The sequence below is a fragment of the Bos javanicus genome, chromosome 28 (genome assembly GCF_032452875.1).
Source record: "Bos javanicus breed banteng chromosome 28, ARS-OSU_banteng_1.0, whole genome shotgun sequence".
In the NCBI taxonomy this organism is placed as follows: Eukaryota; Metazoa; Chordata; class Mammalia; order Artiodactyla; family Bovidae; genus Bos; species Bos javanicus.
The window spans coordinates 14474299-14489566 of record NC_083895.1 but is presented as its reverse complement, the minus strand read 5'-3'; the positions used below and the strand labels follow the sequence as shown (position 1 = coordinate 14489566).

Genomic DNA, 15268 nt, shown 5'->3' with positions numbered 1-15268 from the left:
GTACGAAATTTTATTGGAAATGCATACTATTGTAAACATAATTTAAAATTTGGTGCTGGCTTCAAAGGAGAATAGAAACAGATCCAAATACATAAGAACTGAATATGTGTTAAAATTGTTATTTAAAACTGGAAATAGTTTGGAATATTCAGGTAATGATTTGGGAAAATAAGGTTAATAATGGTACATGAATTCAGCATGTAAAGTTAAAAAGCAAACCATCAATTACTTAGAATATAAATAAAAAGTTTTAAAGGACATAATTTGATATAGCATGAAACAAAAGCAGAAACAACAAAGATATAACAAAGTGAAATCACAGACTGAGAAAATATATTGAATGTTTATGAGACAGATTTAACACTCGTGCATAAACTACTCACAAATTAATTGAAAGATGAACATCCAATATACAGTAAAAATAGAAAAAGAATATCCTGTTGCAGATTTTCATACAATCTACAATGCAGTGGACTGCCAGATGCTTCAGTATTCTATTCACTATTGCAAAAGAAAATATTTGGACAGTTAAATTATGACAGGCCATTTACTTTAAGATGCATTACAAATCCAATTTCAAAGCTATTAAAATGTGACAAAAAGCATGTATTAGAAACACTGAAATGTAATCATAAGAAAGTACAATAAGTTACTATGTATATGAAAACTTTGTAGCATCACCAGACATCAAGGAAATCTTACAATGAACATGAAACACTATTTTGTCTACAGGTTTCAAGTTTCATTCCTTTTAAAAATTACTGCATTAAGTAAAAACCCACATAGAAATTTCCCGAATTTTATTTTCTTCATACCACTTACCCCAGTGATTTCTCTTTGACAGGTCCCAGGAAATGATGGTAGAGTAAATTTGTAGAATGATGCTATTTATGTGGCCATTTTATGGTCAGGAATTTTTGGTGTCTCTTCAGAGCATTTGAGTTTCTCTGCATTTTTCCAGTATCTAGATCTTCTTAAACTATGTTTTGTGCCTACTCAGTGAATTTGGCCCAAGTTTACTGAAAACCTAGCTTCATATTTTAGAAGTCAGTAAATTTCAAGATAAGTGGCAGTTTGGGGTCATTGGTGAAGACTTTAGATAAAGTGAACTTTTGCTTTGGGCTCAGGTCTGAAACTACTCTTTTGAAACAAGGAGGAGGACCACCTAGGAGACATCATCCTGATCTGACACTTTTCACTGAACTATATGAAAGTGTGCATGGTATAATTGTAGTAACAGATGAATTAACAAGAAAGAAAAAAGGTGAAGATAACCATATAAACACCAGGAATTCAAACAAAATATTATCAACACCTGAAGTCCCTCCTAAGGGACCATTCTCTGTTACTACTCCTGTCCTCAAAAGTAGCCCCATCCTGACTTTCTTTGTCATAAAAACCTACATAGTTCCCTTGGAACTACAGTTTTTATAGTTTTTATCCAGATAATATGCACAGAAGTGGAACTGCTGGATCATATTTCGTTGCTCAGTTGCAATAGTGGGATGCCATGTGACTCCATGGACCCCAGTGCACCAGGCTTCCCTGTTCTTCACTATCTCCTGGAGTTTGCTTACACTCGTGTCCATTGAGTGAATGATGCCATCCTATCATCTCATCCTCTGTTGCCCCCTTCTCCTTTAGCCTTCAGTCTCCAAGCATCAGGGTCTTTTCCAGTGAGTCAGCTCTTTGCATTAGGTGGCTAAAGTATTGGAGCTTCAGCTTCAACATCCATCCTTCCAATGAATATTCAGGACTGATTTCCTTTAGGATTGACTGGTTTGATCTCTTTGCAATCCAAGAGACTCTTAAGAGTCTTCTCCATCACCACAATTTGAAAGCCTCAATTCTTTGGCACTCAGCCTTCTTTATGGTCCAGCTCTCACATCTGTACATGACTACTGGAACCATAGCTTTGAATATATGGACCTTTGTTGGCAAAGTGATGGCTCTGTTTTTTAATATGCTGTCTAAGTATGTGATAGCTTTTCTTCTAAGGAACAAGCGTCTTTTAACTTCATGGCTGTAGTCACTGTCTGGAGCCCAAGAAAATAAAATCTGCCACTGTTTGCACTTTTCCCCCACCTATTTGCCATGAATTGATGGGACTAGATGTCATGATCGTTGTTTTTGAATGTTGAGTTTTAAGCCAGTTTTTTCACTCTCCTCTTTCATCTTCATCAAGAGGCTTTTTAGTTCCTCTTCACTTTCTGCCACTAGAGTGCTATTATCTGCATATTTGAGGTTGTTGATATACAACCTTATATCAACAATATGAGGCAATCTTGATTCCAGCTTGTGATTCATCCAGCCTGGCATTTCATAATATGTACTTGCATAGAAGTTAAATAAGCAAGGTGACACTATACAGCCTTGAGGTACTCCTTTCCCAATCTGGAACCAGTCACTTGTTCCGTGTCTGGTTCTAACTGTTGCTTCCTGACCCGCATACAGGTTTCTCAGGGGGCAGGTAAGTGGTCTGGTATTCCCATCTCTTTAAGAATTTTCTGCAGTTTTTTGGGATCTGACTGTGTGGATACTTATTGAAGCATACTTATTGAAGCAAATCCTCTTGCTTTCTCGAGGATCCAATGAATGTTGGCAATTTGATCTCTGGTTCCTCTGCCTTTTCTAAACCCAATTTGTACATCTGGAAGCTCTCAGTTCATGTACTTCTGAAGTCTAGCTTGAGGGATTTTGAGCATAACCTTGCTAGCGTGTGAAATGAGCACAATTGTAGGGTAGTATGAGCAACATTCTTTGGCATTGCCTTTCTTTGGAATTGGAATGAAACTGAACTTTTTCAGTCCTGTAGCCACAGCTGAGTTTTCCTAACTTGTTGACATATTAAGTCATCTTTTAGGATTTTAAATGACTCAGCTAGAATTCCATCACTTCCACTAGCTTTGTTCATAGTAAGGCTTCCTAAGGTCCACTTGACTTCACACTCTAGGATGTCTGACACTGAATGTGTGACCACACGGTCATGGTTATCCGGGTCATCAAGACCTTTCTTGTATAGTTCTGTTTATTCTTGCTACCTCTTCTAAATATTCTCTGCTTCTATTAGGTCTTTACTGTCTCTGTCCTTTATTGTGCTCATCCTTGCATGAAATGTTCCCTTGATATCTCCAGTTTTCTTTTTTTTTAATTAATTTATTTTAATTTGAGGCTGATTACAGTTTTGTAGTGTTTTTTGCCATACATTGACATGAATCAGCCATGGGTGTACATTTGTTCCTCATCCTGAATCCCCTCCCACCTTCCTCCCCATCCCATCCATCACAGTTATCCTAGGGCACCAGCCCTGATCTCCAGTTTTCTTGAAGAGATCTCTAGCCTTTTCCATTCTATTGTTTTCCTCTACTCCTTTACGTTGTTCATTTAAAAAAGGGCTTCTTGTCTCTCCTTGCTATTCTCTCAAATTCAGTTGAGTATATCTTTCCCTTTCTCCCTTGCCTTTCACTTCTCTTCTTTCCTCAGCTATTTGTAAGGCCTCCTCAGGTGAGCATTTTGCCTTCTTGCATTTCTTTTTCTTTCTGATGATTTTGGTCACTGCATCCTGTACAATGTTATGACCCTCCACTCAGATCTTTAGGCATTCTGTTTATCAGGGACTTAGTTGACAAGGCAATAATTACATGGGCATATAAAGCACAACATGACTGTATCTTAATGGATTGTTTTCCTTTAACAGTTAATGTTACACTCAAGGCATAAAGCAAATATATATTGCTTTGAAGTGAGCATGCTTGCTGAATGTCACCCTTTCTCTGATGATACTCTGAAAGACACAGCAAGAGAAACAGAAGTAAATTAAGTCATGTTATAATTCTGTAGAGGATTGTATGATAATTTTGAAAAATGCTATTATACTATTGTAAAGGTTCGTCTAGTCAAGGCTATGGTTTTTCCTGTGGTCATGTATGGATGTGAGAGTTGGACTGTGAAGAAGGCTGAGCACCGGAGAATTGATGCTTTTGAACTGTGGTGTTGGAGAAGACTCTTGAGAGTCCCTTGGACTGCAAGGAGATTCAACCAGTCCATTCTGAAAGAGATCAGCCCTGGGATTTCTTTGGAAGGAATGATGCTAAAGCTGAAAGTCCAGTACTTTGGCCACCTGATGCAAAGAGTTGACTCATTGGAAAAGACTCTGATGCTGGGAGGGATTGAGGGCAGGAGGAGAAGGGGACGACAGAGGATAAGATGGCTGGATGGCATCACTGACTCAATGGACGTGAGTCTGAGTGAACTCTGGGAGTTGGTGATGGACAGGGAGGCCTGGCGTGCTGCGATTCATAGGGTCGCAAAGAGTTGGACACTACTGAGCGACTGATCTGATCTGATCTGATCTGAGTTTGAAGAAACTTAGTGTGAATATTGGCTTTCCATATTTCTCATGCTTAGATGAAATTCAGCAAATGGTGTTCTAATCTTAATAAGTGCCTTGTACAAGAAATGTTATATTGTATTACCTGTTATAAAACAAGCCTCTTGTAGGAAAATCAAAAGTTGTATGGTCATACCTCAAAAAGCTAGTAAATAGTTATTTTTCTCAACAAAGATCTTTATCTGAAGTCAAAACACAGAAAAATTATTGAAGTCTTGGTTCTTCAAGAATAGTACTTAAGTAGAACCACCTAGACCATGGAGGCCTTCAATCAGTAGGGCCTAATTCTCTCCTTGAGCCCATGTGTCAAGCACTGATAGTTGATAGTACTTTGTCTATCAACTGGGATAAAGTTGGGATAAAATTAACTTAGTTTAAATTAAAATGTTAAGACTATATTTCATGTGTGAGGGGGAGGCATCTAACAATTTTAGGATGCTTCTCTGTAGGACCTTTGATAGAGAAGAGAGGTAGTGGGTAGCTCAAGCCATGTTCAATTTGCCTTTATGTCTTCTTTCTGGTTAACAAGATGTTTATCTTCCTCTTGAGTCAGTCAGTTCATTTGCTCAGTTATGTCTGACTTTTTGCAACCCCATAGACCCCATGGACTGCAGCACGCCAGGCCTCCCTGTCCATCACCAACTCCTGGAACTTGTTCAGACTCATGTTCATTGAGCTGGTGATGCCATCCAACATTTCATCCTCTGTCATCCCCTTCTCCTCCTGTCTTTCCCAGCATCAGGGTCTTTTCCAATGAGTTAGTTCTGCTAATTAGGTGCCACAGTATTGGAGCTTCAGATTCAGCATCAGTTGTTCCAATGAGTATTCAGGACTGATTTCCTTTAGGATGGACTGGTTTGATCTCCTTGCTGTCCAAGGGACTCTCAAGAGTCTTTTCCAACAGCACAGTTCAGAAACATCAGTTCTTCAGTGCTCAACTTTCTTTATGATCTAGCTCTTACATCCATACATGACTAGTGAAAAGTCCTCTTAGTGAGCAGTTAAGAAACCCTAGAAAGGGAGTTCTAGTTCTGAATAGTTCACCCTGGATTCATATTCAACACCAACCATCCCCCTGGGTTTGAACATTGCAGCAGGTGGATTTTGAAGCTCTTCACCTTAAGAAAAACCATGCCTTGGCTAGTAGAAACCAGAGAGACAGAGAAATAACATTTGGAGGCTTAATACAAATTGTTGAGTGAACACTAATGCAAAATCAGACCTAATAATTCTACCTGTAGAATTTGACTACTTAACATATATACATTATCTCCAAACATTATATTTTTTTATTCAAAAGGCTGGAGGCCTAATTTTTAACTGCTTTATTGAGGCATAATTCATGGCTGTGCAATTCACCAATTTTTATTGTAAACAGCAGTAGCTTTCAGGATATTCAGAGTTTTAGAACCATCATCATAATCCATTTTAGAGCCTTGTCATCATCCACAAAACACACCTTTTACTCACAGCAGTCAATTCCCACTACCGTCCAACCTCTCCTAATCGTGGACACAATGAATCTACTTTCTGTCACTTGTAGGTTTGCCTGTTCCACAGTGGAGAACTTGTGTACTCCATAAATGGAATTATACAATATGTGGTGTTCTTGAATGACTTCTCTCACTTACCATAAGTTTGTGAACCCTAACTGGATCTTACAGAATTTGGTTTCTTGTAACTGTAAGACAGTGAGGGTGGCAAGTGTGGAGGTTGGCTGCTTTTGCCCACGATGCCCTAGATCCCAGCAGCGGTTCCTGCCATTCCTCAGAAGACCACCAGAGGGTGGTGTGTAGCTGCTTCTGACAAGCACACTCCCATTCGAAAGTGGTCCTTTCCGAGTTCAGTCAGTTCAGTCACGCAGTCATGTCTGACTCTTTGCGACTCGGTGCACTGCAACACGCCAGGCCTCCCTGTCCATCACCAACTCCGGAGCCTTCTCAAACTCATGTCCATAGAGTGGGTGATACCATCCAACCATCTCATTCTCTGTCGTCCCCTCCTCCTCCTGCCTTCAATCTTTCCCAGCATCAGGGTCTTTTCCAATGAGTCAGTTCTTCGCATCAGGTGGCCAAAGAATTGGAGTTTCAGCTTAACATCAGTCCTTCCAATGAATATTCAGGATTGATTTCCTTTTGGATGGACTGGTTGGATCTCCTTGCAGTCCATGGGACGCTCAAGAGTCTTCTTCAACACTACAGTTCAAAAGCATCAATTCTTCGGCGCTCAGCTTTCTCTATAGTCCAAGTCTCACATCCATACATGACTACTGGAGAAACCATAGCTCTGACTAGACGGACCTCTGTCAGCAAAGTAATGTCTCTACTTTTTAATATGCTGTCTAGGTTGGTCATAACTTTCCTCCCAAGGAGCAAGCGTCTTTTAATTTCACGGCTGCAGTCACAATCTGCAGTGATTTTGGAGTCCAGGAAAATAATGTCTGTCGCTGTTTCCATTGTTTCCTCATCTATTTGCCATGAAGTGATGGGACCATATGCCATGATCTTAGCTTTTTGAATGTCGAGTTTTAAGCCAGCTTTTTTACTCTTTCACTTTCATCAACAGGCTCTTCAGTTCCTCTTCACTTTTTGCCATAAGGGTGGTGTCATCTGCATATCTGACATTTGACATTTCTCCTGTCAGTCTTGATTCCAGGTGAAAACCTTTCCAAGTTAGCCTTCATCAAAACAGTTTTTATGAACTTAGGGTATTTCTTTAAGGTATTTTTGTTTGATTTTGTCTTCAATCTTGTTTGGAAGCTAATTAAAATCGCATCTAGTGATAAGTTGAACAACTGACTGAAAGTTGTTTCTTGTGATATATACAAGCATTTAATTTTATGTGTTCACCCCTTTTCTCTGCCCACCTTTGTCCCTTCCTCTCTATGTCTATACACAGCTATTTATAGGTATATCATATTTCACAATCTATATAGTTTATTAGGTATATTTTTCTATCACATTGACCTTTTTGTGATTTGGATCTTTGGGTGTGACAAGGATCTGTGTCCTTGAAAATTATGTTTCTAATTGTGGAAGAAAGGAGAAAAGATGTCACAGAGAAGTTAAGTAGAAATGTCAAAGTTTGCAGTTTGATTGGAGGTATCTGTAGACAACTACCAGAATATTTTAGCATACATGTAGTATCTAGCTCTTCCCACTGAGAAGACCTAGAAAACAATGATCAAACCAGAAGTAAGGATTCCCACCATCCTAATGTTCTATATTTAATATTCAATGCCATTTTCCAATATACAAATCAAAGCTTATTGAGGAAATGACTGATTCTAGTCCTGAGCAGGAGATTCACAAGAGTAACTTGAAGCATCTTGCCAAACCAGATAACAGGAAGCATTCAGAGTACAAGGGTCACATCAAAAGTACTTGAACAGATTTCAGGTGGTGAAAGATGGGGCAATTTCAGTTCAGTTGAGTTCAGTCACTCAGTCGTGTCCAACTCTTGGTGACCCCATGAAATGCAGCACACCAGGCCTCCCTGTCCATCACCAACTCCTGGAGTTCACACAAACTCATGTCCATTGAGTCGGTGATGCCATCTAAGCATCTCATCCTCTGTCGTCCCCTTCTCCTCCTCCTGCCTTTGATCTTTCTCAGCATCAGGGTTTTTTCAAATGAGTCAGCTCTTTGTATCAGGTGGCCAAAATATTGGAGTTTCAGCTTCAACATCAGTCCTTCCAATGAACACCCAGGACTGATCTCCTTTAGGATGGACTGGTTGGATCTCCTCTAAGTCCAAGGGACTCTCAAGAGTCTTCTCCAACACGACAGTTCAAAAGCATCAATTCTTCTGGGCTGAGCTTTCTTTAGAGTCCAACTCTCACATCCATACCTGACTACTGGAAAAACCATAGCTTTGACTAGACAGACCTTTGTTGACAAAGTAATGTCTCTGCTTTTAAATATGCTATCTAGGTTGGTCATAACATTCTTTTCAAGGAGTAAGCGTCTTTTAATTTCATGGCTGCAGTCACCATCTGCAGTGATTTTGGAGCCCAGAAAAATAAAGTCAGCCATTGTTTCCACTGTTTCCCCATCTATTTGCCATGAAGTGATGGGACCAGATGCCATGATCTTAGTTTTCTGAATGGTCAGCTGTAAGCCAACTTTTTCACTCTCCTCTTTCACTTTCATCAAGAGGCTCTTGAGTTCTTCTTCACTTTCTGCCATAAGGGTGGTGTCATCTGCATATCTGAGGTTATTGATATTTCTCCCAGCAATCTTGATTCTAGCTTGTACTTCATCCAGCTCAGCGTTTGTCATGTTGTACTCTGCCTATGAGTTAAAGAAGCAGGGTGACATATACAGCTTTCACGTACTCCTTTTCCTATTTGGAACCAGTCTGTTGTTCTATGTCCAGTTCTAACTGTTGCTTCCTGACCTGCATACAGGTTTCTCAAGAGGCAGATCAGGGGGTCTGGTATTCCCATGTCTTGAAGAATTTTCCACAGTTTCTTGTGATCCATACAAAGACTTTGGCATGGTCAATAAAGGAGAAGTAGATGTTTTTTTCTGGAACTCTCTTGCTTTTTCCATGATCCAATGGATCCAATGTGATCTGATTCCTCTGGCTTTTCTAAATCCAGCTTGAACATCTAGAAGCTCATGGTTCACGTACTGTTGAAGCCTGGCTTGGAAATTTGAAGTATTACTTGGCTAGTGTGTGAGATGAGTGCACTTTTGCGGTAGTTTTAGCATTCTTTGGCATTGCCTTTCTTTGTGATTGGAATGAAAACTGACCTTTTCCAGTCCTGTGGCCACTGCTGAGTTTTCCAAATTTGCTAGCATATTGAGTGCAGCACTTTCATAGCATCATGCTTTAGGATTTGAAATAGCTCCCCTGGAATTCCATCACTTCCGCTAGCTTTGTTCATAGTGATGTTTCCTAAGGCCCACATGACTTTGCATCCCAAGATGTCTGGCTCTAGGTGAGTGATCCCACTATCTGCCATTAGAGCAGTGTTATCTGCATAAATGAATTTGTTGATCTTTCTCCAGGCAATCTTGATTCCAGCTTGTGCTTCATCCCGCCCAGCATCTCGCATGATGTACTGTGGCTAGAAGTTAAATAAGCAGAGTGACAATACAAGCCTTGATGTTCTCCTTTCCCAGTTTTCATGCAGTTTGTTGTTCCACATTCAGTTCTGTTGCTTCTTGACCTGTATACAGTTTTCTCATGAGGCAGGTAATGTTTTCTGCTATTCCCATTTCTTTAAGAATTTTCCACAGTTTGTTGTGATCCACCAGGCTTTCCTGGTGGCTCAGCTGGTAAAGAATCTGCCTGCAATGTGGGAGACATGGGTTTGATCACTGGTTTGGGAAGATCTCCCAGAGAAGGGTAAGGCTACCCACTCCAGTGTTCTGGCCTGGAGAATGCATGGACTGTATAGTTCATGGGCTCGCAAAGACTTGGAAACAACTGAGAGAATTTGACTGACAGAGTCAAAGGCTTTATTTTGTGTAGTCATTTAAGCAGAAGTAGATGTTTCTCTGGAATTACCTGCTTTTCTATGATCCAACGGATGTTGGCAATTTGATCTCTTGTTCCTCTGCCTTTGAAATCCATGTTGTTCATCTGGAATTTCTTGGTTCATTTAATGTTGACCTAGCTGGAAGACTTTTGAGCATTAACTTGCTAGCCTGTGAAATGAGCACAGTTAAGCGGTAGTTTGAAGATTCTTTTGCATTGCCTTTTGTGGGATTGGAATGAAACCTAAACTTTTCCAGCCCTGTGGCTACTGCTGAGTTTTCCAAATTTGCTGGCATATTGAGTGCAGCACTTTAACAACATCATGTTAAATACCTCAGTGGAGGGATCTATCCCCTTCACAAGCTTTATTTGTAGTAATGCTTCCTAAGACCCACTTGACTTCATCCTCAAGGATGTCTGGCTCTAGGTGAGTGACCATCCCATCATAGTTTTCCATGTCATTAATGCCTTTTTTTGGGTACAGTTCTTCTCTGTATTCTTGTCTGTTCTTAATACCTTCTCCTTCTGTTAGGTCCACAGCGTATCTGTCCTTAATTGTGCCCATCTTGGCATGAAATGTTCCCTTAGTATCTCTAGTTACCTTGAATAGATCTCAGGTTTTCCCTTCTATTGCTTTCCTCTGTTTCTTTGCATTTTTCCGTTAAGGTTTCGTATCTCTCTTTGCTATTTTTTGGAACTCTGATTTAAGATAGGTATATCTTTCCTTTTCTCATTTGTGTTTTGTTTCTCTTCATTTCTGAGGTATTTGTAAGGCCTTTTCAGACAAATCAGAACTTATACCCGTTTCTCAAAGGGATTACTTTTGTGTGCTTCTTTGCTTTTAAATTGTGTGTGTTTCTTATATATTTTGGATATGAACCCTTATGAGACATGAGAACTGCCAGTATTTTCTCCATTTCCTACTTCACTTTTCATTTTGTTGATGGTCCCCACGCAGACGCCTTTGAGTTTGAAGTAGCCTCACATGCCCACTTTTCCTTTCACTACTTTTGCTTTTGGAAGTACATCCAAACTTCATCGCCAAGACTGATACACAGGAACATGGCATCACTTTTTTCTAGGTGTTTTATGGTTTCAGTTCTTCGATTCAAGGTTTTAATCCATTGGCAATTACAAAACCTTAGATCCTGGAGATCTCTTACCAGCCCTCCCTCTTTGGGGGCAGTGTTCCTCTGGCCTCTAGAGAGTGAGCACAGACACACACATGCACACACACAAGTACACACAAGCACAGTGAATATGAAAAGGACTATGGGGTGGGAACAAAAGAGGGACAGATTTGAGGAGGGTAATAAGAAGAATACACAGGGGCTGGAGACACTGCCTGCCTGAGACACGGACTCCCATATTTCTAGGCCTTGTCTCACCAATGTCTGAGGACATCCCTGGAAGTCCATGCGGGCATCATCCCTGGTGTGCAGGTGGGGACTCGGACAGGCTTTGAGAGACACAAGGACTCATCCAGGATGGAGAACAGGTAGGAATCGGGAGGTGAGCCTGGACCCAGGTCTGTCTCCTCAGAGCTGCACACAGACCCTGCCCGGGAGCTGTGTGGAGGGCTGTGTGGAGCAACTGTGTGAGACCCGGGGCTTTGGGGATGAGGGATGAGTGATCAGTACCCCGAGGGCTGTATGCAGAGGTGTCAACTGTCAGTTTAAAGGGGCCCCCGGGACGTGAAGTCACTTCCTTGATGTCAGACCCTAACAGAACTGGGAACCTTGTAACCAGGCACCCACCTCCTAGCAACAGCGCCACAGCCAGTTGGGCTCACTCGGCTGCAGAGACTTCATCCAGAAGGATGTTCTCCAGCTGTGTCTCAACTGGCCAGGGCTTCTGCTTCAGGAAACCCTGGAGGGAGAGGTTTTTCAGATGTTTCAGGCGGTTCAGCGCTCAACCCGGATGCCTCTGGTCCTTTACTAGAAGGTCACCTAAGGTAACCGCAGGCAACCTAGAGCTGGCCACACCAGGCCTGGCCGCCACTGGGAGCCCTCCCTGGGCAGTGCCAGCTGCCCTCATCTCCATGTGGGGGGAAGTGGAACTTGACGGGAGGTTCTCCTTCTGGGCATGAACAGGTTGGTGGTTCCGTGGTGACCTGGTGGTCCTGTCATGGTCACACCTGAGGACAGGCTGGCAGTGGGGAAACAGCATCCCTGAGGTGCTCTTCTCTGTGCCAGTGTGAATCCAAGGCCCTCAGGCAGTCGGGTGTCTGCATCCTCGGTGGAGGTCTGTGGGGAGATGGTGGGCGTGTGTCTGGAGGGGAGATGTCTGGGGGTCCGAGAAGCACCACAGACAGCTGGCCAGTGCCCTGAGACTTTCTGCCTGGCTTCCGGGCACTTGTTCACAGGGCTCCTCACCAGACTGCAGACAGGACCAGGTCCATGGAGCACCCTGCTCCATCTCCCTGCATGAGGGGCCGGAGCCCCACACCAGCAACAGACCCCAGGGCGGGCACAGGGTGAGTGCCAGGCGGGAGGCGACCCTACACCCAGGAAGTTCCGGGTCCCAGAGCCACCCTGGCCCTCCCGTGGGTCCCTCCTAGAGTCCTGCTCCCAAAGGATCCTGGGACTGTCAGCTCTGCAAGGCACCCTCGCGGCCCAGGGCCTACTTGTCCAGATGCAAAATCACTGTTCACCTCCATGTGGAAATCTCAGAAAGAGGTTGTGATAGGATTTCACTTCATGTTCCCCAAGGAGCCTTTCTCCATTTTTCTACAGTTAATCCTGTATTAACTCCATCCCAGGTATCCATGCAGGCCTAAGAATCCTAATGCCCCTCACCCCTGGTTCAGCCCCTGTCACCCCAGTTCTCATCCCCTTCTATGGGATGTTGTGGTCACCACCACAGGGATGATGCGGTTAACACACGGGGAGTTGTCCAATACAAACTGCCCTGAGACACTAACACACATAACCATAGCCCAGCGCCAGTTCACTCGTGATGCCAGGACGATTATTCTGTGGAGGGCACTGCTGCCCCTCCTCCTGACATGAGTCCTGGAGACTTGGGGACTCAGTCTGAGCTCCAGAACGTGCCTTCCTGGAATCTTTGGTGCTGCCTCTGACTCGTGTCTCTGCTGTGTTCCACCCCAGGGGGAAAGTGTCCACAGGGAACAGGAATGAGACCAGCAGGTTGTGGAGTGTCTGTAGACGCAGACTGGAGACGTTGGTAGACAACCTGGTGCCTGCATTCCTGGGTGGTGACCCTGCCTACCTCCCCACATTCCTGGGCACCTACAGGGCTTTTGGCACCCCCCAGCATGTGCTGGACCTTCTCTTCACGAGGTGAGCACTTCCCCCCACCACTGGGTACTCGGGGAGACCTGGCCACCTTCCAGCTGTGAGTCTTGGGAATGTCTCTCCACCTCTGTGAGCCCCAGTTGGCGCCCCCCTGCACTTGAGGGGAAAGGGAGAAGCAGCTCCCTGGGGGGACTAAGTGGGTGCGTCCTGGAAAGTGCTTCAGTTGTAGATCCAGAGAACGTGCAAGAAACAGCTTTCTTCCTCCTTCAGAGCCTGAATCACCTGGAAATCCTGTGCAAGCGCTGTTTCTACAGCCTCAGTCCCCAGGCTTAAGCCAACCTCGGCCAGGGCACTGCCTGGGCTCTGGAGCCTCTTGGGGCTTTGCAATCAGCTGTGGTTCTGGTGTTATCCAGCTGGGGTTCTAGAGACCCCAGCAGACCCACCTTGTGTAGCAGCTGCGGCGCTGGAGCCAGTTCCTCCATTAACATCCCTGGAGCCGGTCTCAGATCGTCAGTGAGCCTTGGTTTCACCGAATCAATGGGCATGAGTTTGAGTCAACTCCAGGAGTTGATGATGGACAGGAAGGCCTGCCGTGCTGCAACTCATGGGGTCGAAAAGAGTCGGACACGACTGAGCGACTGAACTGAACTGACTGAACTGAACCAGTGATGCCATCCAGCCATCTCATCCTGTGTCGTCCCCTTCTCCTCCTGCCCCCAATCCCTCCCAGCATCAGACTCTTTTCCAATGAGTCAACTCTTCGCATGAAGTGGCCAAAGTACTGGAGTTTAAGCTTTAGCATCATTCCTTCCAATGACCACCCAAGACTAATCTCCTTTAGAATGGACTGGTTGGATCTCCTTGCAGTCCAAGGGACTCTCAGGACTGGTTGGATTGCCTTGCAGTCCAAGGGACTCTCAAGAGTCTTCTCCAACACCACAGTTCAAAAGAATCAATTCTTTGGCGCTCAGCTTTCTTCACAGTCCAACTCTTACATCCATACATGGCTATTGGAAAAACCATAGCCTTGACTAGATGGACCTTTGTGGGCAAAGTAATGTCTCTGCTTTTGAATATGCTATCTAGGTTGGTCATAACTTTCCTTCCAAGGAGTAAGCGTCTTTTAATTTCATGGCTGAAGTCACCATCTGCAGTGATTTTGGAGCCAAAAAAATAAAGTCTGACGCAGTTTCCACTGTTTCCCCATCTATTTGCCATGAAGTGATGGGACCGGATGCCATGATCTTAATTTTCTGAATGTTGAGCTTTAAGCCAACTTTTTCACTCTCCACTTTCACTTTCATCAAGAGGCTCTTTAGTTCCTCTTCACTTTCTGCCATAAGGGTGGTGTCATCTCCATATCTGAGGTTATTGATATTTCTCCCGGCAATCTTGATTCCAGCTTGTGCTTCATCCAGCCCAGCATTTCTCATGATGTACTCTGCATAGAAGTTAAATAAGCAGAGTGACAATATACAGCCTTGACATACTCCTTTTCCTATTTGGAACCAGTCTGTTGTTCCATGTCCAGTTCTAACTGTTGCTTCCTGACCTGCATACAAATTTCTCAAAGGCAGATCAGGTGGTCTGGTATTCCCATCTTTTTCAGAATTTCCCACAGTTTATTGTGATCCACAGTCAAAGGCTTTGGCATAGTCAATAAAGCAGAAATAGATGTTTTTCTGGAACTCTCTTGCTTTTTCCACGATCCAGCAGATGTTGGCAATTTGATCTCTGGTTCCTCTGCCTTTTCTAAAACCAGCTTCTACATCAGGAAGTTCACGGTTCACATATTGCTGAAGCCTGGCTTGGAGAATTTTGAGCATTACTTTACTTGCATGTGAGATGAGTGCAAGTGTGTGGTAGTTTGAGAATTCTTTGGCATTGTCTTTCTTTGGGATTGAAATGAAAACTGACCTTTTCCAGTCCTGTGGCCACTGCTGAGTTTTCCAAATTTGCTGGCATATTGAGTGCAGCACTTTCACAGCATCATCTTTCAGGATTTGAAATAGCTCAACTGGAATTCCATCACCTCCACTAGCTTTGTTCATAGAGATGCTTTCTAAGGCCCACTTGACTTCACATTCCAGGATGTCTGGCTCTAGGTGAGTCATCACACCATCGTGATTATCTG

General features: G+C 43.3%; 1 protein-coding gene across 4 annotated transcripts in view; it reads left to right on the top strand.

Annotated features, from left to right (window-relative positions):
• Window positions 1-15268, top strand: part of LOC133240349 (zinc finger protein 37A-like) — an 81958-nt gene that overhangs the window by 64157 nt on the left and 2533 nt on the right. For 2 of the 4 annotated variants that reach the window (XM_061404969.1, XM_061404968.1), the window contains exon 5: window positions 11254-11333. Coding sequence is in view for 1 of the 4 variants with exons in the window: in XM_061404967.1 (XP_061260951.1) it covers window positions 11365-11375; window positions 12243-12353; window positions 12988-13179 (314 nt within the window). In the remaining 3 variants the exon portion in view is untranslated. Of the gene's footprint in view, window positions 1-11253; window positions 11376-12242; window positions 12354-12987; window positions 13180-15268 lie in introns of those variants that run through there. The other 2 variants (XM_061404967.1, XR_009734199.1) reach the window with 2 other exon arrangements.